The sequence below is a fragment of the Theobroma cacao genome, chromosome 6 (assembly GCF_053813885.1).
Source record: "Theobroma cacao isolate CCN51 chromosome 6, ASM5381388v1, whole genome shotgun sequence".
Taxonomy (NCBI): domain Eukaryota; kingdom Viridiplantae; phylum Streptophyta; class Magnoliopsida; order Malvales; family Malvaceae; genus Theobroma; species Theobroma cacao.
In genome coordinates, this window is record NC_142644.1 from 30,679,031 (window position 1) to 30,700,749 (window position 21,719).

The 21,719-nt window shown below is 37.3% G+C and overlaps 5 protein-coding genes and 1 pseudogene across 8 annotated transcripts; 1 reads left to right on the plus strand and 5 right to left on the minus strand.

Annotated features, from left to right (window-relative positions):
• Positions 1-277: 277 nt before the first annotated feature.
• On the minus strand, positions 278-4,137 carry LOC148762295 (cysteine-rich receptor-like protein kinase 10; annotated as a pseudogene). Its single transcript, XR_016027174.1, has 8 exons — positions 4,101-4,137; positions 2,245-2,839; positions 2,026-2,142; positions 1,725-1,921; positions 1,395-1,605; positions 1,058-1,295; positions 719-869; positions 278-627 (listed from the first exon to the last, which is right to left on the minus strand). The product of XR_016027174.1 is annotated as a cysteine-rich receptor-like protein kinase 10 (transcript).
• A 637-nt stretch (positions 4,138-4,774) lies between these two features.
• Positions 4,775-7,757, minus strand: LOC18597082 (cysteine-rich receptor-like protein kinase 15). The gene is made up of 7 exons (XM_018122873.2): positions 6,830-7,757; positions 6,608-6,724; positions 6,321-6,505; positions 5,992-6,202; positions 5,655-5,892; positions 5,315-5,465; positions 4,775-5,223 (listed from the first exon to the last, which is right to left on the minus strand). The coding sequence occupies exons 1-7, from the start codon at positions 7,608-7,610 to the stop codon at positions 4,927-4,929; spliced, it is 1,980 nt and encodes a 659-aa protein (XP_017978362.2). The 5' UTR covers positions 7,611-7,757; the 3' UTR covers positions 4,775-4,926.
• Positions 7,758-8,441: 684 nt separating this feature from the next.
• On the minus strand, positions 8,442-11,903 carry LOC108662465 (cysteine-rich receptor-like protein kinase 10). 3 transcript variants are annotated; one of them, XM_088807328.1, is made up of 8 exons: positions 11,190-11,902; positions 11,025-11,120; positions 10,417-10,533; positions 9,920-10,110; positions 9,594-9,804; positions 9,270-9,507; positions 9,026-9,176; positions 8,442-8,931 (listed from the first exon to the last, which is right to left on the minus strand). In XM_088807328.1, exons 1-8 carry the CDS (start codon positions 11,827-11,829, stop codon positions 8,626-8,628), a joined length of 1,950 nt encoding a protein of 649 aa, XP_088663454.1. In that variant the 5' UTR covers positions 11,830-11,902; the 3' UTR covers positions 8,442-8,625. The 3 variants fall into 3 exon arrangements, with proteins under 3 accessions (XP_088663454.1, XP_088663453.1, XP_088663455.1); XM_088807327.1 differs by having other exon boundaries at positions 11,025-11,903; XM_088807329.1 differs by lacking the exons at positions 11,025-11,120; positions 11,190-11,902 and adding an exon at positions 10,662-10,796.
• A 2,387-nt stretch (positions 11,904-14,290) lies between these two features.
• Positions 14,291-17,045, plus strand: LOC18597083 (putative UDP-3-O-acylglucosamine N-acyltransferase 2, mitochondrial). The gene is made up of 10 exons (XM_018122630.2): positions 14,291-14,517; positions 14,629-14,836; positions 14,964-15,040; positions 15,243-15,292; positions 15,715-15,779; positions 15,881-15,932; positions 16,007-16,077; positions 16,220-16,286; positions 16,605-16,676; positions 16,803-17,045. Exons 1-10 carry the CDS (start codon positions 14,352-14,354, stop codon positions 16,869-16,871), a joined length of 897 nt encoding a protein of 298 aa, XP_017978119.1. The 5' UTR covers positions 14,291-14,351; the 3' UTR covers positions 16,872-17,045.
• LOC18597084 (protein NDR1-like) lies at positions 16,996-17,810 on the minus strand. Its single transcript, XM_018122631.2, has one exon. The coding sequence runs from the start codon at positions 17,725-17,727 to the stop codon at positions 17,152-17,154; it is 576 nt and encodes a 191-aa protein (XP_017978120.1). The 5' UTR covers positions 17,728-17,810; the 3' UTR covers positions 16,996-17,151.
• A 2,338-nt stretch (positions 17,811-20,148) lies between these two features.
• LOC18597085 (Late embryogenesis abundant (LEA) hydroxyproline-rich glycoprotein family) lies at positions 20,149-21,134 on the minus strand. Its single transcript, XM_018122951.2, has one exon. The coding sequence runs from the start codon at positions 21,016-21,018 to the stop codon at positions 20,326-20,328; it is 693 nt and encodes a 230-aa protein (XP_017978440.2). The 5' UTR covers positions 21,019-21,134; the 3' UTR covers positions 20,149-20,325.
• Positions 21,135-21,719: the final 585 nt, after the last annotated feature.

Sequence of the window (21,719 nt, forward strand, 5' to 3'; positions counted from 1 at the left end):
CAATCAAATTCAAGTAATAAGTACTTTAAAAACCTGTGATGAGTAATAACTACTAAAATTCTATGCAAACTTCATTATAAGTATTTTAATTTTATTTTAATTGAATTGGATAATGCAAGGCCCCTAATTACAGGCTACTCATTATCCATTTTAATTAGAAAACCGTGGCTATGAAAGATTGGAATTGGACTATCCTTTTAGGAAAATTAGCCCCGGCTGATGGGTCACTTGCCTTGGGGCCATAAGCTGATCAAATGCCCACTTCCCAATTCCCGCGTTTTTCCCAAAGATAGTCACACCACTTCTTCAGTACTACCAGCCCCTGGTCAGTTATTTAGGTGCAATATTTGAAATCGTTAAACCATTGACAAAGCAACTTTGAGCCAGCATCTGATGATGCTCAGCAAATCTTCCCATAGAGAAGGCAGGTTGTTGAGGTTGGCGTAATGTCACAGTTTCACCTTTCAACATTACCACAACAGATGACATGGAGGGCCTGTTGAATGCATCTTCTTCAGCACACAACATTTCGATATGGATGAATCTTAAAAATTCATCTGGGCATCCATCGGTTGGTAATGGGTCCATCAATTCCAAGGGATTCCCTTCATTCCATAGATGCCATGCCTGCAACATTATCCAATGTTATTACCACCTTTTTTAGCAGTACTAATACGTTGAAGAGAAATGCAGGTAACTAAGCTAGAAAAATAGTTACATATGCTACGAGGCTTGGCACACGTTCTGATTGATGGAAGCCTCCATTCTTTCTGCCAGTAATTATTTCAAGCAAGAGTACCCCAAAGCTGAAAACATCAGACTTAATCGAATATAATGCCTCCATGGCATACTCCGGAGCCATATATCCACTATTGCAAAAACACAACTAGATTTAGAAAGGTATCTATAAGCTTGGAAAAGCAAGTATTGAGCAGATATGGCTATGTGCTTTGGCCTAGTGGGATTCTCTTCAATGGAATCCATGGCATGGTAATGCATTTACCTTAACAGCCTTGTTAACTATAGGAAATGAATTGAAATTAGAAGAGCGGCTTACTATGTTCCGACTATTCTAGCTGTATTAGCTTCGCTATTTGCCCCTGCAAAGATTCTTGCCATTCCAAAATCTGAGATTTTTGAGTTCATGTCACAATCCAGTAACACATTACTAGCTTTTATGTCCCTATGGATGATCCTAGGCCGTGAATCCTCATGTAGATAAAGAATTCCCCTTCCAATTCCATTAATAATGTTAAGACGTCTGCTCCAATTGAGTTGTGCACGTTTCTTTGAATCTGATGCAAAAACAAGTTTCAGGTAAACATTGTGAGAGTTAATTAGATTAAAGGGATCAAAACAAAGAGCTGAAAGCAAATGTGGAGTTAAGAACAGACCAAAGAGGACCACATCAAGGCTGCTGTTGGGCATAAATTCATAAACAAGCAACTTTTCCTGCTGATCCACATAGAAACCCAGAAGCCCGACGAGTTTTTTGTGCCGAAGTTTCAAAATCAGTAGGACTTCATTTGTGAACTCCAGAGTGCCCTGCTCAGAGAAGCTTGAAAGCCTCTTGACTGCTACTTCCTTTCCATCAGGTAGCACACCCTACAATGAACAAACTTGTTTTCTTTTAAATTGCAGAAGAGGCATCTTACATAGTTTAATTTTTGTTTTAGATATCAATAATGACAATTTGTCAAGTATTTGATAGAAATTTCTCTTACCTTGTAAACAGGTCCAAAACCACCTTGTCCCAGTAGCTTTGAATCAGAGAAGTTATCAGTAGCTGGGTTTATGATTGCCAAATCAAAATAAGAGTCATGAGCCCTCAGCTCATCTAAACACTGATTCTGCAAATCTGTGTTCTCAGGGTCGCCGATATTGTGTAGTTGAATTTGATTCCTCAGAATTTTTTCCTTCCCTGGGACATGAAAACAAAGAGTAAAAGTCTGCATCTAAAAGCTTCCAAAGAGGAGAAAAAGAATGCTTGGGTTTGAGAGGATAACTTTTAATTGCTATGCTTACCTTTCCTAGTTCCGTCCTTCCTTGCAAAGCAGTAAATGGTGGAAGCCAGTAGCAGTATCACTAAAACCGCTGATCTAATTGTAAGAACTACAATCATCCATATTTTCCTTCCTCCGCCTGAATTTGAGGGAGCAAATACTAGTATCACTTTTAGAGGATTTTATTTATTTATTAACAGGTTCATGTAATCAATTCTTAAATTAAAATAAATTTGCATACCTTCTTCCTTTTTTGTGGAAACAGAGGTGTCTTTGGCCCCATTATAAAAGGCATATAACTCATACCTAAGATAGCAGCTGCGGCTAAGTAGTCGCGCCCCACGAGAAGCATAGCACTCAGAAGAAACATCTTTAATGCCAGCCTCAAGGCATTTGTTACAGTCATCTGGGGATAAGTGCCGGCTGCACTGCACCATAGCCTACAGGGTGTCATCTGCTGTGTATGATTCTCCTCTAGCAGCATACATATTTCCTGAAGAATTGAAGGCTGCCTCTTTGGTAAGATGTCGCAGCTTGTTCTCTACCATAGAATGGAAGTGCACAGGATCAGAGATGTTAATAGTATCATCGTTGCAAAAATTGTCTGCTACATTCAATCGGCCAAAAAAATTAATATCTGAGTAGCGCAAATGGCAATATTCTTCCCATATGACTGCTTACGTTCTGTTTGGGCAAAGATACATGATAGCCTTTGATGCAATAGAGATGCAGTCTTGGCAGGTTTCATATGAAACATAGTCGAGGCACATGTACTGACCATAACCTCTATCAGTGCCATTCCCATAAGGTATGGTTGTATTTGGAGACAGAAGCCCCTGAGGTTAGTAACGAAAGGAGATTGTTGAGATTTTCGGAATGAACTATTCAATAAATTGTTGCTAGTATTGTCTGAACAAAGTGGGTGGGGAGGATCAGCAAGAGCAAGATCATGAATGCCAAATAGAAAAGAACAAAGCTGGAATGACTCAAGTCCAATCACTGACTCAGTAATTTTTTGAACTTAAATCACGTAGCCTTCAAAAGCTTAAACTTAAATTTATGCTCAAAAAATTATTGGGCCAGTGATTGAACTTGAGTCGTTACAAAAGCAAAAACAAAGGAATGGTTTGTGTAGAACTGGAATGATCCATATCTTGTCTCTCTAGTCTTTGCAACACCGCGATATTGGCTCAACTGCAGATTTACCGTCAGGTGTATACCTTAAATGTTAGTATGAGATAGAAATTCTAACAAGAAGTTTCTGGTGAGTCAAATCTATGATACTCGTTGATGAATTTCTTATAGAGTTTACTCGGAAACCATGTGGATATGCAATAAATTGACCAGAATGTAAAAAACAGTTGAATGGTCCTACTTATGCAATGGCCACGACCTTTAGGGGTACAAGTCAAGTCAACAGGCGGTTGATTATTTGCTAATAAGCAAATGGAAAATTCAAGGGAAAAAGAAGGCAAATCACTGAATCAGGCTACAACTTAAGGGAGATAAGTTAAACGCTGGCAAAGTTTAACTACACTCGGAGTAGTTCCAGGAAGGTGCTTTCCGCCTGCTGCGTCACTTTAAGCCTGAGGATACACTGGACACCTTGACCTGACCAGAACCTTTTATCAGCCTGCTGCGCATGTACCGGTGCATTGGCAATGTCTTCTTTGTTTTTTTTAAGGAAAGTTCTTGATTAAAACATTGTAAGTACTACTATAAACAAGTATTGCTAATAACATTTTACGTTCGTGCCCCGTTAACAAAACAATCTCGTCGATATTCTTGTTACATTTGAACAAAGGGAATAGAGATTTTGGACATTGAACTTTGATCCTGTTAATGAAATCAGTTGACGGCTGTTAGATTAAATTTAATTTATTAATGGGGTCAACACATTCAATGGGTTGAGATATTAGATATTGTCACCTTATATTAAGTTCGAGTAATAGGTATTCTAAAAATCACTACCAAACCTGTCACGAGTGGTAACCACTGCTCAAATTCTATTTGAACTTCTACTTGAACTGGATTATAATTATTTGGAGTTGGACTATCCTTTTAGGAAGATTTGACCCAGACTGATGGGTCACTTGCCTTGGGGCCATAAACAGATCAAAGGACCACTTCCCATTTCCCCCGTTTTTCCCAAAGAAAGTTAGCACTCATTTCCAGTTCTTCCAAACCCTGGTCGTTATGGCAGTTACTCTGAAAAGATTCTCCTCCATTTACATTTTTTTTATTATTTTTTTAATAATTAATAAAAAAATTTAAATCTTACTTTTTAGACAAAAAAATCATGTACTAACTAGTAAGGTAAATATTCGGATACTCCTCCATTTACCCTTTCCTTTTCAGAAATTTCCCTGCTCAAAATTTTGGCATGGCAAAGAAGGCCGTTGACCTGAGACAAGCTGGCATCCTCTCACAAATCAAAATCAATGCAATTAAAATACTCTGTGCTTTACCTTTCCAAAAAAAAAAAATTCTCTGTGCTTTGCTTTTTGCGGGTATATTATGAGCCATAACAGGGATTCCTCTTCATCAACCAAAGAACAGTTTACCATTTTCTTGTCCCCTTCAGATAACTAAAGAGTGGCTGTCATGAATAAGCAAAGCTTAGCCAATTTCATCAGATATTATTTTACTTGTTTTAAGTTTTCAGAAAGTTTTCATTATCTGCAATGATAGCACACCTCTTTTTCTCATTGGAAAAGAGGACAACAGACAAAACGTGGTCCCAGAGGGAATGGAACAAGTAAACCATGAAATTCCAGATGGAAACGTGGAAATTTTTTTCTTTTGGCAATTGGTATCCACGGAGGCACTAACCCACAAATATATCATAGTCAGAAATCGAAAAATTCAAAGAAAATATGGAATTTCTCTCAAGGCAAGCCATCCCTGGACTTCCAAAGGTCAATCATCTAGGTGCAATATTTGAAATCGTTAAGCCATTGACAGAGCAACTATGAGCCAGCGTTTGATGATGATCAGCAAATCTTCCCACAGAGAAGGCAGGTTGTTGAGGTTGGCATAATGTCACAGCTTCACCTTTCAACATTACCACAACAGATGACATGGTAGGCCTGTTGAATGCATCTTCTTCAACACACAACAGTCCGATATGGATGTATCTTAAGAATTCATCTGGGCATCCATCGGTTAGTAATGGGTCCATCAATTCCAAGGCATTCCCTTCATTCCATAGATGCCATGCCTGCATCAATATCCAATGTTGTTACAAACTTTTTTTGCAGTGCTGATACATTGGAGAGAAATGCAAGTAATTTAGCTACAAAAATAGTTACATATGCTACTAGAGTTGGGACACGTTTTGATTGATGAAAGCCTGCATTCCTTCTGCCAGTAATTATCTCAAGCAAGAGTACCCCAAAGCTGAAAACGTCAGACTTAATCGAATATAATCCCTCCATGGCATACTCCGGAGCCATATATCCACTATTTCACAAACACAGCTAGGGTTAGAAACGGTATCAAGAAGCTTGGAAAAACAAGAATTGCGCAGATATGGCTATGTGCTTTGGCAGAGTGGTATTCTCTTCACTGGAATCCATGGCATGGTAAAGCATTTATCTTGACAATCTTGCTAACTTAAGGAAATGAATTGAAATTAGAAGAGAGGCTTACTATGTTCCCACTATTCTAGCTGTATTAGCTTCACTATTTGCCCCTGCAAAGATTCTTGCCATTCCAAAATCCGAGATTTTTGGGTTCATGTCACAATCCAGTAACACGTTACTAGCTTTTATGTCCCTATGGATGATCCTAAGCCGTGAATCCTCATGTAGATAAAGAATTCCCCTTGCAATTCCATTAATGATGTTAAGACGTCTGCTCCAATTGAGTTGTGCACGTTTCTTTGAATCTGATGCAAAAACAAGTTTCAGGCAAACACTGTGAGATGTTAATAGATTCAAGCGATTAAAACAAAAAGCTCTAAGCAAACGTGGAGTTAAGAACAGACCAAAGAGGACCACGTCAAGGCTGCTGTTGGGCATAAACTCATAAACAAGCAACTTTTCCTGCTGATCCACACAGAAACCCAAAAGCCCGACTAGATTTTTGTGTTGAAGTTTCAATATCAGTAGGACTTCATTTGTGAACTCCAGAGTACCCTGCTCAGAGAAGCTTGAAAGCCTCTTGACAGCTACTTCCTTTCCATCAGGTAGTACACCCTAAAATGAATAAACTTGTTTTCTTTTAAATTGCAGAAGAGGCATCTTGGATAATTTAATTTTTGATTTAGATGTCAAAAATGAAATGTGTTAAGTATTTGATAGAAATTTCTCTTACCTTGTAAACAGGTCCAAAACCACCTTGTCCCAGCAGCTTTGAATCAGAGAAGCTATCAGTAGCTGAGTTTATGGTTGCCAAATCAAAATAAGAGTCATGAGCCCTTAGCTCATCTAAACCTTCGAAATACTGGTTCTGCAAATCTGTGTTCTCAGGGTCGCCAATATTGTGTAGTTTTTTCTTCCCTGGTACATGAAAACAAAGAGTAAAAGTTTGCATCTAAAGCTTCAAAAGAGGAGAGAAGGAATGCTTGCATTTGAGAGAATAACTTTGACCGCTATGCTTACCGTTTCCAGTTCCTTTCTTCCTTGCAACACAATACATGGTGGAAGCCAGTAGCAGTATCACTAAAACCGCTGATCCAATTGTAAGAACTACAGTCATCCATATTTTCCTTCCACCACCTGAATTTGAGGGAGCGAATACTAGTATCACTTTCAGAGGATTTTATTTATTTATTATTAACAGGTTCATGTAATCAATTCTTAAATTGAAATAAATTTGCATACCTCCTTTCTTTTCTGTGGAAACAGAGGGCTCTTTGGCGCCATCATAAAAGGCATATAACTCATACCTAAGATAGCAGCTGCGACTAAGAAGTCGTGCCCCACGAGAAGCATAGCACTCAGAAGAAACATCTTTAATGGCAGCCTCAAGGCATTCGTTACAGTCATCTGGGGATAAGTCTCGGGTGCACTGCACCATAGCATACAGGGTGTCATCTGCTGTATATGGTTCTCCTCCGGTAGCATACATATTTGCTGAAGAATTGAAGGCTGCCCTTTTGGTAAGATTTCGCAGCTTGTTCTCTACGATAGATTGGAAGTGTACAGGATCCGAGATGTTAATAATATTATCTTTGCAAAAATTGTCTGCTACATTCAATCGGCCAAAAAAATTATTATCTGAGTAGCGCAATTGGCAATCTTCCTCCCATACGACTGCTTCCGTTCTATTTGGACAAAGATACGTGATAGCCTTTGATGCAACGGAGATGCAGTCTTGGCAGGTTTCATATGAAACATAGTCGAGGCACAGGTACTGACCATAAACTCTATCCGTGCCATTCCCATGAGAGGTATTGTTGTATTTGGAGACAGAAGCTTCTGATGGTAGTAACGAAAGCAGATTGTTGAGATTATTTTGGAATGAACTATTCAATAAATGATTGCTAGTATTGTTTGAACAAAGTGGGTAGGGAGGATCAGCAAGAGCAAGATCATGAAGACCAGAAAGAAAAGAACAAAGCAAAAGCAAACGAATGGTTTGTGTAGAACTGGAATGATCCATATCTTGTCTCTCCAGTCTCTGCAACACTGCAAGATTGGCTCAACTGCAGCTTAACCTTTAGGTGCAGACCTTAAATATTACTATGAGATAGAAATTCTAACAAGCAGTTTCTGGTGAGCAAGAACTTTCAAGTGAAAGTCAAATCAATGGTACTCGTAGATGAATTTATTCCTGGGAAACTAAGTAGAATGGAAAAACAATTCAATTGTCCTACTTGTACAATGACCGCGACCTTTCGGGGTACAAGTCAACCCAACAGGCGGTTGATTATTTGCTAACAGGCGAATAGAAAATTCAAGGGAAAACGAAGGCAGAATCATTGAATCAGGCTACAACTTTAGGCAGACAAACAAAAGGCTGATAAAGTTTAACTACACTTGGTGTAGTTCCAGGAAGGTGCTTTCCACCTGCTGCGCCACTTTAAGCCTGACGGTATACTGGATACCTTGACCTGACCAGAACCTTCTGTCAGCCTGCTGCATGTTTACCAGTATCAACTAGTACATTGGTAACGTCTTTATTTATTTTTTTTTTAGGAAATGTAGAGGAGTTGCATTTCTTACATATCTTAATTAAAACATTGTAATTACTACTGCTAATTATGTCACTTAGATAAAATGAAACAAATGTCGTGCATTAATGTATTAAAAGGGTGTAATCGTTAATCTAGCAAACATCCAAAAGTTATAATAGAAGAAGAAGAAGCCTCTAGCCAAAGCTACTTCCACTAAGGCATTTTCTTGTAATTAAGGTGATTTGGTAGCATTTTCTTCTACCTTATTTAGCAGGAAGCAAACAATTATATGTCCAAAAGAGGAAAATTATCCCAGAGCATATAAAGAGAATTTCTAATAACATTTGATGATCATGCCCCACGAACAGAACAATCTCAGTAATATTCTTGTTACATTGAACAAAGGGAGTACAGATTTTGAACACTGAAATTTTGTCCTATCAAGGAGATCAGTTGACTGCTGCTAGATTAAATTTAATTTGTTAATGGGGGTCAACACATTCAACGGGCTGAGATATCAGATACTGTCATTTGATTCATTGATGGATCTATCATTGAAGACTGATCAATTGCGATCACTCTGCCCACAGAAAATGCGGGTCTCTTTGGTTCAGGAAGAGCAATCGTATCCGTATCACTTCCTAAGACAACCACAATATCAGACATGGTGGGTCTGTCTGCTGGATCTTCCTGCACGCATAAAAGCCCGACATGAAAGCACCGGTTGATTTCCGGTTTTGAGCATGATTCCAGCAAAAAAGGGTCCACTATTTCCAATTCTTTACCTTCTCTCCATATTTGCCAGGCCTGCCGATAAATTCACATAAAATCAAAATTTAGAGAGAACAGAGTATTCTACTGATGGAGGGATACTTTAATTTTATCAAACAGGTAAACTCACATAAGCAAGAAGTGTCTGGGCATGTTCTGTTAGGTAAAAGCCACTATTTTTTTGCCCACACAGAATCTCTAGCACTATCACGCCAAAGCTAAAAACATCGGATTTCACAGAGAATAACCCCTCCATTGCATATTCTGGAGCCATGTATCCACTGTTTCATGTATAAATGCCAGCCATTTTTTGATCTTTTAGTGATTATCAAGTAAGGGTCAAGAACAAAAGATTTAAGAAAAAGTAAACTCACTATGTTCCCACAACTCTTTTAGTGTTAGCTGAATTCTGGTTTTCACAAAAAATTCTTGCCATGCCAAAATCTGATATCTTGGCAACCATGTCTTGGTCCAACAATACATTGCTGGGTTTTAGATCTCTATGAATGATTTTAAGTCGGGAATCCTCGTGAAGATAGAGAAGTCCCCTGGCAATTCCACTTATAATTTCAAAGCATGTCTTCCAATCAAGTTGTGGGCGTTTCTCCGGATCTGAAAAAAAATATATTGAAGATCATTTGATAAACAAAAAGATTCACATGAGTTGTAGTCTACTTGGAAGAATAAAGGGTACATACCAAAGATGAAGAAATCAAGGCTTTTGTTTGGCATAAACTCGTATATGAGCAGCTTTTCCTCACCTTCAATTCCACAGCCCAATAGCCTGACAAGGTTTTTATGTTGAAGTTTTGAAATTAATATGACTTCATTCTTCAACTCTTCCAAACCTTGCCATGACCTCCTCGACAGCCTTTTAACTGCCACTTCCTTCCCATCTGCTAGCACACCCTTGAACAGTTGAATTTAATTTATAAATTCAGACACGAGACATCAATCCAGGCACATAAACAAAACTTAAGTCATAATAAACTTTGCGGAAAAGGAGGTCATAACTCTTGGATACCTTGTAAACTGTGCCGAAGCCACCTTGTCCGAGCCTGTTGGAATCAGAGAAATCATCCGTAGCTGCCCTTATAGTGGGTAAATCAAGGAAGGGAAATTCTTGAGATGTTACCAACTCGCCTTCTTGTGTAATGGTTACTCCCCTTGGGCTTGCCAATTCATATAACAATGCTTTCTGGCTTATTGCCTCGTCTGCAAAAGAAATAAAATCTTCTTTCATATCTCATTCTTTTTTTCATTTTACTGAAAATAATATATTTTGCTCTATCAAAAGGTCAAGTTTTATTAGCATCATGTAAAATGATACAGGACCTTGGCATAGCCAAGAAAAGATCATTCAAGTGATAATAGGGCAGAACCCAAAAAGGTTCTGCTATCCAACCGTATAGTGACAACAAACACCTGCTGTAACAAAACATACCTAAAAACATCCATAATTAAGATAAGATAACATATACTATCAAGAAAAGATGGTTGGCCATTTCTGCAGCATTTTACCGTTTTGTGTCCTTTTCTTCCACCGGTAATAGACAACACTAGAACCAATCAGAAGCGCAAGAACCAATGCTGTTGCACATATTACTGCCACAAGCATCCCACTGCTCCATTTATCCCCTGTTTTCAGTGCAAACAATTTGGTCAAAATCCAATTTTAGCACTCAGTTTGGAATTATTGAAAAATAATGATTGAAGCATTCTTTTAGGTCGAAAATTTGAATATTGTTGTAAAACGTGGTACTGACTTTTCATTATTTTCTTTTTCATTTTTCCATTGTCTGATTGAAGTGATTAATTTTTGAGTTTGTGAGCTGTATGCCAACAAGTAGAAAGCACAGAGGATCTATTCAAGAATGGACACAGAAAATAAAAGGGTGTTGTAGAAGGGTTCTTGTGATAGGCAAAGAGAAAGTGCTGCAAATAAGTAAAAAGATGAGCTGAAGGTGGTGGAGAGGAAAATTGAAATAGTCCTGAAACACCAAGTGTTGTAACAGATGGAAGTGGAAGAGAATAAGATAAAAGAAAACCTGATCCTATCCAACTTAAATGTAATTAATCAAAGATTCAATGTTTCAAAGAAGAAAGAAAAATGATTTTCATGTTTGTACCTGCAGATTTTGGGTATATTAATGGAGAATTTGAGGCATTATAAAAGTGGTACATTTGAAACCTCACGTTACAGTTCCTGCTCAGAACAGTTCCACCTGTACGGGAATAGCAGCAGGCTTTAAGATCTCCAAGGGCTGAATCTAAACAAGTTTGACATTTACTACCAGAAATGTCCCTACTGCACTGAACGAGACCATATATTGTTTCCTTCTTATTAAACTTTATTTCTCCAAATCCAAACATGATCTTGGAAAGGGCTGCTGCCTTAGTCGAGATGTTGTTCATTAAAAACGTCAACACATCATTGAAATGATCAGGATGTGATATAATTGTCTCCTGCTTGTTTGATTCAGGATACTTTCCGGTATAAACCATCAAGGAACTGTTCTGAAATGAGTACTGAACCTGACAGAGATCGTACCAGACAATTGCTTCTTCTGTTTTGCACAGGTTCATTATATCTTGGCTAGCGTTCTCTATGCAACTTCGACATAACGAAGTGTTGACATCTCCTCTGCAAAGTGCTCGACCGTAGACTTGATCAGCACCATCTCCAATAGAGGTGCTGTAGAAGCCGGTGTCTGAAGTATTGGAAGGTAATGCCTCAAGAACCCGCTCAAGGTTGTTTTCAAATGTGCTGTTACTTGTGTAGTTTGTGTTTTCTGAGCAAAAAGTGAAGAGAAGATTTGGGGAGACTTCGTCAAAGAGCACGAACAGCCTCAAGATCAGCAAAAGCATAGCTGAAAGTGCATACTTGCCCATTTTTCTTTTTCCTTTTCTTTTTCTTTGGAGTACGTTTTGCATTACTACTTTTTAGCTTAAGAACTGTAATATGGAAGCTGACTTAATCAGAAAGCTCATTTAACTGTTTCCGCAGGACATTTCCTCTTCTAAAACGACTTGTGGTCACAAATTTTAGGCATGGTTAAACCTATTAACATCACAAGGAAACTTTAACTGAGAAGCTGAAAATTCACGAAGACTTCAGTAGTTTTGGCAAACTCTGACACAAACTGGCAATCACCCCTACAATTTTCGTTTCTTTCGTACAATATGGCTTAACTTTATATTTTTGTTCAATGTCTTTCATAAAGATTGACTTAGTGACCAGTGATAATAAAAAGTCTATAATGGCATGCAATTATAATCTTGTCATTTTAGGACTTTTCAAGCTTTATCCTGAGTTCTTTAATAACTTTTAAATAACATTATTTCTTAATATTGACGAAATATATAATCACAAAAAATATTGTGGTAACTCATCTCACATCTGATGTAAATATAATTATTAAGATTTAAATTAATCATTATTAATAATTTGAGTTTAAATTTTTGAATCATCACACTTGGATTTCGTCACAATAATAATAAGTGGCTGATTGATTTTCTGTTTGATTAATTCGGTGGCCGTACCTGGTTGTTTTCCAGGCAACTGCGTATGTTTACAAGAAAAGAAAAGCTCCTCAATTGGCTGAACAGATAAGAATAATTTACAGGGCGACTTTGACAATAAGGCATGGATGAATATTGAGAATATGAGATTCCAGCTGGTTCAATGGTGTTGTAGAGTAGACCCAGAATTCAACGTAAATTAACGAATATTCAAATTGAATAAGTATATGGTAATATACAAATTACTGATGGCTAAGCTTCAGGAAATTTTGATGAAGACAGTAATTGACCAAATACACTATCTCCAAGATTAATAATAGGATAAATTACGTAAGTGATCACCGCCTTGATATTTTTCTACTGAACCAAATCTTCCATTAACCAATACCCTTCTTGCATTCGACTTTGATCTTGAATTTCCCAAGGTTACCATCAATATAATTATTTAATACTTGCCCTTGGCTTGTGCTGAGCATGGACAGCAGAACAAGAGGCCGCTTTGATCATTGAATCTTACTTTCCCAGCTGCTGACTGCTCTTTTAATCAATTCGTATTCGTTACCACGTTGAAATCATGTAAAAAAAAAAGCACGGGTATCACACCTGGCGACCATTGATATTCAACGAATTTCCAGGCGCAGAAACCGGCCAAGCTTACCCTATTGATAGGTTTACGAGAAGAGCAAAGATACCGAGAACAATATAGCATTAACTAATCGTAGAAATGGTCATTGCTTAGGCAATCAAACTGTTGGTCTGGTCCCCCGTTCCACCATTGCTGCCCTGGTTTCTGATGTAGAAACTGCTTACAGACATTGAATATATATTCCTCTGGGGATATCACAAAAATTTTCGCCAGTCAAAACCTTGCAGTTTCAACCACGATGTTACTGACTAAGACTACATGGAATGAATTGACATTTTGTATTATCATATACTTGATGCTTTTCAATTCCTGGAGGCAAATAAAAGCACTTGCGGTTCGTTTACCAAAGACTAAATATATTTCTTTTGGCTGTCGTTTTCTCCTATGTAAGAATTGAACAAATGGGTGTGAGGGATGAGGTCAACTCTCATGACATTACTTCCAATGGTGGCAAATTGACAGCAGATATAGAGAGATTATTACTTGCATGTTGTACATTAAAGTAAATTAATCTAACTTTGACTTCATTTCTTTAATTCATTTCTCTATTTGAAACTTGCTATCCCCACCTTTAAAACTAATTCATTAGAACTACAAATGCTAACGGATAAGATACCCGTTTTTAAAATATTTTATCCCAATCTTTTAATTTGATAGGAAACACGTATATTATAAATACTCGATTAAATTTTAAAATTGTTACTGAATTTGTATTCGAATATCTTAAATATTATTCGTTAAATATCTGAATTACTCATTAAATATTTAATTAAAATAAATTTAAAATCATATTCAAAAAATTAATGAATTTAGTAACTATTACATTAATTATAAAAAATTTATAAATAAATATATTAAAAAACTAAAATTTAATATTAACATTCATTATTTATAATTAGATTCGAGTAATGACTATTTTAAGATTGTTACCCGAACACATGATAGATAATAATTTGATCATCCAAACTCGATTATAAGGTACTCTATTCTTATCGAATTAGATAATACACGACATATGATTACAAGGTACCCATTGTTATTCTTAATTAGAACATCACTACAAGAATCAAAAAAAAAAAACAAATAAAAGATTGGAATTGGACTATCCTTTTTAGGAAGATTTGGCCCAGACTGATGGGTCACTTGCCTTGGGGCCATAAGCTGATCGAAGGCCCACTTATTGGAGCTGCGCCCATCCCATTCCCGCCTTTTTTTTCCGAAGAGCCGTTACCATTTCTTTCCAGCTGTTCCTTTAACCATCACTCTAGCTGAATATCCCCTAGTCGTTATGGCAGTTACTCTAAAAAGATTATCCTTCATTTGCCCTTTCCTTTTCAGGAATTTCCCTATTCAAAACTTTCCTCTTTCGACTTCTTCGCGTTTTGGCACTTTCTGTAATTTCTCCGTGTCCCCAACTAACCAAACCACGCTCCAAAGCAGTACTGCTAGCTCTGGTAAGTTCCCATTGCAGCTCAGTTGTTTGCTGAAATGTCTCAATGGACATGTTACTTGTACTCTTACTAGTTAAGTTTGCTCTTTTTTTCATTCCCTGTCTGTCGAGATAGAAAAAGGAGCCGAATTTGATCACCGGGGGTTCTTAAAATGGCAAAATGGAGGTGGGTATTTTCATGAGTCAGCTTGCATTGATCCAACCGTGCTTATTGAGATCGGCGCCATAGTTCATTCAAAATCTGTGTTGGGTGCGAATGCTCATGTTGGGTCAGGGACTGTTATTGGACCTAGTGTTACAATTGGTCAATTTACTAAGATCGGGTAAATCAGTCCATATTTATCAGCAAATGCACATGCTGACATCACACGCTGTTTAATTTAGTTTCGCTTTGCAATTTTGCATTTATGACCTCTTTTGATTTCTGATGGATGTATTATATTTCGCCAGGTATAATACTGCACTCAGTAACTGCACTGTAGGGGATTCATGTGTAATTCATAACGGAGTTTGCATAGGTCAAGATGGTAAGGCTGGGTATTTGAGCTTGGATTTTATATCAGCTAATGGAAGTTAAAGGAGGCATCCAATTCATTCAACATATGATAGTGGTCCAGTGTCAAAAAATTTTTACTTATATTCCCTTAACCTCCCAATCTGTGTTGTAGGTCTATTAAAGAGTAACTTATACAAGAGTTGAATTGTTTGTTTCAATTTGTTCATTTGCAGGATTTGGATTCTTTGTCGATGAGGATGGCAGCATGGTCAAGAAACCTCAAGTTGGTGTTCTTTATTGGACTTTAAGCTATCCAACACTGTCAAACTAGATAAATATATCAATAACAAGATCATATTTTCTTTAATGCCCTGAATACTGACAATGGACTAAGCACATTAACTAAAATGCCGTTGTAAACTTGCAACGCAAGTACAATCTGTTAACTGTTAGAATAGCTTTATTTTTCTCTTATGTTGCCACAGCAAGTCACCAACTTCATTAAACTTGCTTGTGTTTTGAGCGGTGCGAGGCCAAAATTAGGAAAAGTTTTATAATTGGCATTTCTTTTATCATTGAATTGATTCTTTTTAGAATCTGTTAGAGCATAGAAAGCGTATTTAAGATAATTTATTCAGAGTTGATTTGAGCAAGTGAGTTGTTTTACTAAGTATATTTTTTTCTTTCTCCTTTGTTTTTCCCCAGATGCTAAATGCTAGGATAGGGAACTATGTGGAAATTGGAGCTAATACATGCATTGACCGCGGCAGGTGAGTTGTCTGTTGGCTCTGAATATTTTCACTGCGAACTATCTTGCATATTCCTCAGCGCTCCTGTCTTTAATGAAAGTATCACCTATTTGGCTTTGCAGTTGGAGAGATACAGTCATAGGAGATCATGCAAAGATAGATAACTTAGTGCAGGTGATATTTGCTATCTGGCCTTGTCGATAGGTATGTTCTGTGGTATAATCTTACCAAAATGCTGGCCTTTGCAGATTGGACATAATGTAGTTATTGGGAACAGTTGCATGCTTTGTGGACAGGTCGGCATAGCAGGTTCAGTGACGTATGTTATTACTGTTTTTTTTTCTTCCTTCTTCCTTTCAATTGGTTCCTCACGTTCCCATGTATTAATGTATCTGAACTTTATGAAGGTTTTAAAGTTCCTGGGAATTGTTATCATCTTTGGTTTTTCTCTCCTGCCACAGGATAGGAGACTATGTAGTCCTAGGGGGAAGAGTAGCAGTTCGTGATCATGTTTCTATTGCATCAAAGGTATTTACTTGATTTTGAGAGGAAACAAATTATTGCATCAAGTTGTTGAGTTTTATGTATAGAAAGAGACACAATTAAATGATCAATGTGACACTTGATTTGCATGATTAGAAATTCACATCAAATTAGCATGTGATTTGGAAAAGAAAAATGATCCATTTTTAGTCTCTAAACTTGCTGAAATGTGTCTTGCTTCCTGTATATTTTTCTTTTGTCATTGATTTGATTATCTCCCATTACATTAACATAGGGAGTTATGTTTTGGATGCTTCCATGAAGGTATATTTCATTAGAAAATATCTAAGTTGGCGATTGCAGGTTCGACTTGCTGCTAATAGCTGTGTCACTAAGGACATCAGAACACCCGGGGACTATGGTGGCTTCCCTGCTGTAAGAGCTCCTTTTACATGCTTAACATCTCTGATATCAGTGTAGATCTAAAACTCATCAGCCAAATTGATTTGCTTGGAGAGCTGAAATAAAATGAGGCCTAAAGATATTCTGTTTGCTTTGCAGGTTCCCATTCATGTTTGGCGAAGACAAATTGCAATTCAGTGTCAGGGTTCGAACAAGGGGACATCCTGAGGTTGTTAATAGATTAGTTTATACAAGAAAGTAATGTTTGATACTTATGTCCCTAATAATACCTATTATTTTCCTTTTTCAAGAATGATTTGAAGAGAGAGAGAGAATGCTACCCGTCAATGTATTATAGTTTAAACTATCACTAATGCATGATTCACCTTCAATTTACAGGTACCAAGATCTAGTTGTTTAATTCTTATATACATATATAAATGTGACAAAATACAGCAATATATACATACGTAAAGAAGAACAAGGTAAGGTGTAGATTGACAATACTTCAGAGAAGTCGAGTTGTCCTTACTTTCCATTTCTTTGATCCACGTCGAAGTTTAACTTTCTTCTTCTTGTTAGCTATCTTGCCATCTTTACCTATCGGCACCTTCCCTTCCCTGTGCATGTCATGGTGCTTACTTTTCATGCCCCACGTTTTATATTTGATCTTTGTTGATAAATCGACCTTTATTTCAGCTGTTGCATTCAGTATTGCACTGCGAAGAGCTTTCCACAGGCCGGTCTCAACATTCACATGGGCAAGCACTTCACGAGTTTTGTCCTTCCCTTGATAAAAAGAAGGGATGGTATTGTCCCCCACTCTATCTTGCCCATGATAAAAGATCAACAAGATATCATCATAGTAGATACCAGAGTCTTCGTTCGGATTTTTAATATCCAGCTCGTACTGTATGATCCCTGTACCAGATGCATTGCTATCATTTAGCGCAGGGACAGAAAGATTCAGGATAGTATAGCTGGGGTTTTTTGGACGCATAGCTAGCCATAGACAAAGGGCAGCAAGGCCCAAGAGACCAACAACCTGGAGAAGCCATAGGTAGAAGTTGTCGGTTTTACACATTGTTACAGTTACGTCTTCGGAGAGAATGGAAGTAGGTTTCCAGAAGGATTGAATTGATAGATCATCCTGGTAAATGGAATTGTTTGGTTTATCTTGGAGGGTAGAGGAATAGTGGGTTGAGTGAGAATAAAGTTTTCAAGTCTTAAGACTTTGATTCGTTGAAGGATGGAAGTTTAGCAAAGGAATATTACTAATGTTTAGGGGGGAGAGACGAGAGACGAACTATATTCTTTTCTTCAGCTCGTTAATCTTGCTTTATGTGACGCATAGGCTTCAAGGCCTAATTGCTGCAGGCAGGTTATTTCCGAAGCTTCTTCCTTAAAAAGAAAGATCCTTATCCACATGCAGTGAGACTAAATCGGCTGAGAATTATGCCATCCTTTGCTTATAATTAACTCAATTCTTGTTTAAATTGATTTTGATTAAACAAATTATTAATTGAATTCGGATAATTCGGGTATTTACAGTGTACGATTTCTTGAACATACTAGAATAACACATTTCCAAATTTCAAGTAGACACATTTATAGGTAATATAAGTAATTAAAATATAAAAACCCAACAGCCTTTGGTAACTAACCACATTTCTTGGCATAAAAATTTATGTGTAATTTGTTCTTGGTGGCTGTCTCACAGGAACAAACCTTAATTTCCTGTATGCATCAAAATCCATTGGATGACGGTTTGTCCTGCATCTGAATATGCCATCGATATAATGAACTCCACTTTTTAAGCAAATCCTTAAATCTACTTTCCTGCCCATAATCCCTCTCCAAGAGTGCTGGTTAGTTTTCACTTCCACTTCACAAAAAGTTGTATTTCTGTAACCCTGATGGAAACCTGCGACAGAATTGTTGCCAATAAAGCTATCTGAGTGGTATAGGGCTACTTTGATGTCATCATGGTCGATGCCAATCCGCTTGTTGGGGTTCGAAATTTCAATCTTGAGGGTGATGGAGATGTTTCGATACGTTGAGTTCGAGCCCCCATGAATTCTTGACTTCCAGCTGTCCTTCACTGTTTGATTCCGGTCATGGTGGAATCTCGAGTTCCACCCTTGATGAAATGTTGAATTCCTGTAATTGATGTGGGAGATGTAGACATCTACGACCTTGTAAACAGGATGCTGCGGCCTCAAAATGAGCCATATCAAAAAAAACATCAAACCCCACAGGGTTATCACTTGAAGAAAGAAGAGATGCAAGGGAAGTTTAGTAGATTTAGCAAGTTTCATTTTTGGGTAACTCTAATTTTGATGGGGTTGTTATAGTATTGCAGAAAGGATTTGGAAGAACACCATCATGCAAGTTGGCTTATATAATCTCTTCAGATAAGCTTGAAGACAAATGCTCAGGAATTAAATAAAGCCAAAGACAAGCACTGAAGGAAATTATTGCATTGCTCTGTGGGTCTACCATATTATTATATGAAATCCAAAGTTATAAATAATGCATTCAATCCCAAGTTTGTAGTAAAAAGAATTGCAGGTGTAAAGGCAAGTTGACACGGTGGCCATTAACCACGCAATCCTTCTTCGTTTGTTCAAAGAGACAACCTTCTTAAAGTGAAATGCCACCTCTTTCCGGCCATGAAAGAGAGAAAAGTTCACCTTTCAACACACTTTTTCCTCGCATGTCTTTGGTGGAAGATTAGGCTACGACATATTCCAATAAGCAGGAAGACTACTGGTCCATGCTTGAGACTTGAGAGCAACATATTCGAAGAACTCAGAACTAAGGAAGCTATAGGTTTGAAACCTTAATCCTCAAGGTAAAAATAAAGATACCTAGGGTCTTACAAAAACAGAACTGCTTCCCATCTCAGCTTAGGATAACAAAAAGTAACTCAATAGGTAATTGAGCTAAGGAATTTGAGTGGAACTTGCTTTTATCTCTGCTTTATGGAATGGGAGGGTTGATCCAATCTTTCTAACAAGATAAATCAAGTGGGTTACAAGAGGGAAAAATACTTCACAGCTAAGTACTAAAAACTCTGATGTAATTTCGACATGGCCACTATTTTATAGTCTTTTATTCATATTATTAAGTTAAAAAATAGTAATTGTTATGATATTTGTGAATGTGATTACTAAAATTTATATAAAGATCTAAATTAATCAATATTAATAATATAAATTTAAGATTTTAAAAAACACGTCATTTAAGTTAGAAAAATTATTGAATTAGAAATATATATTTGGACCGTATTTATTATAATTGATATTAGAATATGTATCAGTCCAATATTAATTTTTACATTACAATGATAAGATTTTCATTTATAAAGTGAATTTTGATTATGACGTATATTTTTTATATTAGTTAATTATGACGTGTATCTTTAATATTAGTAGACATCTCAATGGTACTAATATTTCCATCTTGCTTTATAAACCACCCCTCGGATCAAAGACACATTCAAAGCTTGAAAGGTTTAAAAATGTGCCATCAATTATAATAAATTCCATCACACATAACATTACAAATCAAATCAAATAAGAATGATTATACAACAATTGAACTACACCCTTCCACTTCACAAAGCAAAACCCAAAAGAAAATGGGAAAAAAAAAAAAAACAAAGACAGCAATGCAAGAATCAACTGAAATAGACAGGACATTTCTTGTCCTTGGAAGTTGGCAAGATCATTCCATCTGGACCAACTGCAACATCACAATTGACATGCATCTTGTGGTGCTTACTGTCCCATGTTGAAACCTTAAATCTGATCACCGACGTTATATCTAACCGGAAAACCACCATCCCTTGTTGCCTGTCATCCATGAACTCCTTCCAACGGTTGCTGTTAACCGTGAGCGTGGCCGTATCGAATGTACGGTACACAATTGTAGTTGTCTTGGGTTCCTGGAAAAACGGGTCCAGCAGAGGAGTTGACCCGATTCGTTGATCCTTGTAATAAATGGACCCAACCATGGAGTCGTAGTAGATTCCAATGTGTTGGTTGGGGTTCCTGGCTGTCACATTGAACGTTATCTGAGCATTCTCAAACCCCGAGGGTTGAGCCAGACCAGGAACCGTGAACTCCATTATATGAAACCTTGGACGATGAGGGCGTAAACTGAGCCACAAAATGAACATAACAATGCCAACACATAAAAGAAGAGACAGGAATATGGCACATAACGTTTTGGTGACTCTAGTGGTGAAGCTATCACGAACCCGCCGCGCGTAGCGTTGGGCAGTGTGGTTGCGTTTCATGGGTTGGGGTTGAGGCTGGGGCTGGAACTCCTGCTGGGTGTATCGGATCGGCAACCCATCGCCGTTGGACATTTTTTTGAACAATCGAGAAGGTTTTCCGATGGAGATTTTTGGGTGATGAACAGAAGTTGTTTCCCTGACGGGCTTTTATGTAGTGGGTACGTATCTAAAAGGTTGCAGGCAAAGAGAATTTGTAGTCCTTTTGCATGGGCAAAGAAAAGAATAAGGCCATTGTTTTATCATTAGGATATCATACGTGGTATACTCTTATAGAAACATGCTATCTCATGGATTTGTATTTGATACAGGATTGGTGTTTAAATTCTATACATTATTAGTGAATCATTAATTCACTATTGATGTTTCAATTTTTAACATTATCGAATAATATATAAATATTATACATTGACAATATATCAAATATAAATTTTAAACTTTTTTTTTTAATTATACCCTTTAAAATTAGAATGTGTTTAGAAATTTAGGGCTAATTCAATTATAGCTGATTCTTAATCAAACCCAAAAATGAATTTCCAACGTTGGAATCGTCCGCTTCAAGTGCGAGAACAGGGTGTAAAGGTCTCCTACTGGGTATGGTTACTGAAAAGTATATGCACAGTTGGGAGAAAGAATATGGTTTTCAAAACCGGTGGGAACTTTTTTTTTTTTTTTTGTTGAATTGTTTTCTGTCGCAATGTGTCCAATGTGTTATGTCTGATCTGTGGTTGGCCCATTAAATATTTGGGGTTTGCGAAATGGATGGACATGTTCTT

What these genes read in the sequence shown, in the direction of transcription:
- LOC18597082 (XM_018122873.2), bottom strand. Translation starts at nt 7,610, where the DNA reads ATGGATCATTCCAGTTCTACACAAACCATTCGTTTGCTTTTGCTTTGT. An exon ending in GAAGAAAGGAACTGGAAACG is followed by an intron (nt 6,506 to 6,607) that starts GTAAGCATAGCG and finishes TTCATGTACCAG; the next exon opens with GGAAGAAAAAACTACACAAT. An exon ending in CCTTGACGTGGTCCTCTTTG is followed by an intron (nt 5,893 to 5,991) that starts GTCTGTTCTTAA and finishes TTTTTGCATCAG; the next exon opens with ATTCAAAGAAACGTGCACAA.
- LOC108662465 (XM_088807327.1), bottom strand. Translation starts at nt 11,829, where the DNA reads ATGCAAAACGTACTCCAAAGAAAAAGAAAAGGAAAAAGAAAAATGGGC. An exon ending in GAAGAAAAGGACACAAAACG is followed by an intron (nt 10,111 to 10,416) that starts GTAAAATGCTGC and finishes TTTCTTTTGCAG; the next exon opens with ACGAGGCAATAAGCCAGAAA. An exon ending in AAAAGAGTTGTGGGAACATA is followed by an intron (nt 9,177 to 9,269) that starts GTGAGTTTACTT and finishes TACATGAAACAG; the next exon opens with TGGATACATGGCTCCAGAAT.
- LOC18597083 (XM_018122630.2), top strand. Translation starts at nt 14,352, where the DNA reads ATGGCAGTTACTCTAAAAAGATTATCCTTCATTTGCCCTTTCCTTTTC. An exon ending in GGTCAATTTACTAAGATCGG is followed by an intron (nt 14,837 to 14,963) that starts GTAAATCAGTCC and finishes ATATTTCGCCAG; the next exon opens with GTATAATACTGCACTCAGTA. An exon ending in ATGTTTCTATTGCATCAAAG is followed by an intron (nt 16,287 to 16,604) that starts GTATTTACTTGA and finishes TGGCGATTGCAG; the next exon opens with GTTCGACTTGCTGCTAATAG.
- LOC18597084 (XM_018122631.2), bottom strand. Translation starts at nt 17,727, where the DNA reads ATGTGTAAAACCGACAACTTCTACCTATGGCTTCTCCAGGTTGTTGGT.
- LOC18597085 (XM_018122951.2), bottom strand. Translation starts at nt 21,018, where the DNA reads ATGTCCAACGGCGATGGGTTGCCGATCCGATACACCCAGCAGGAGTTC.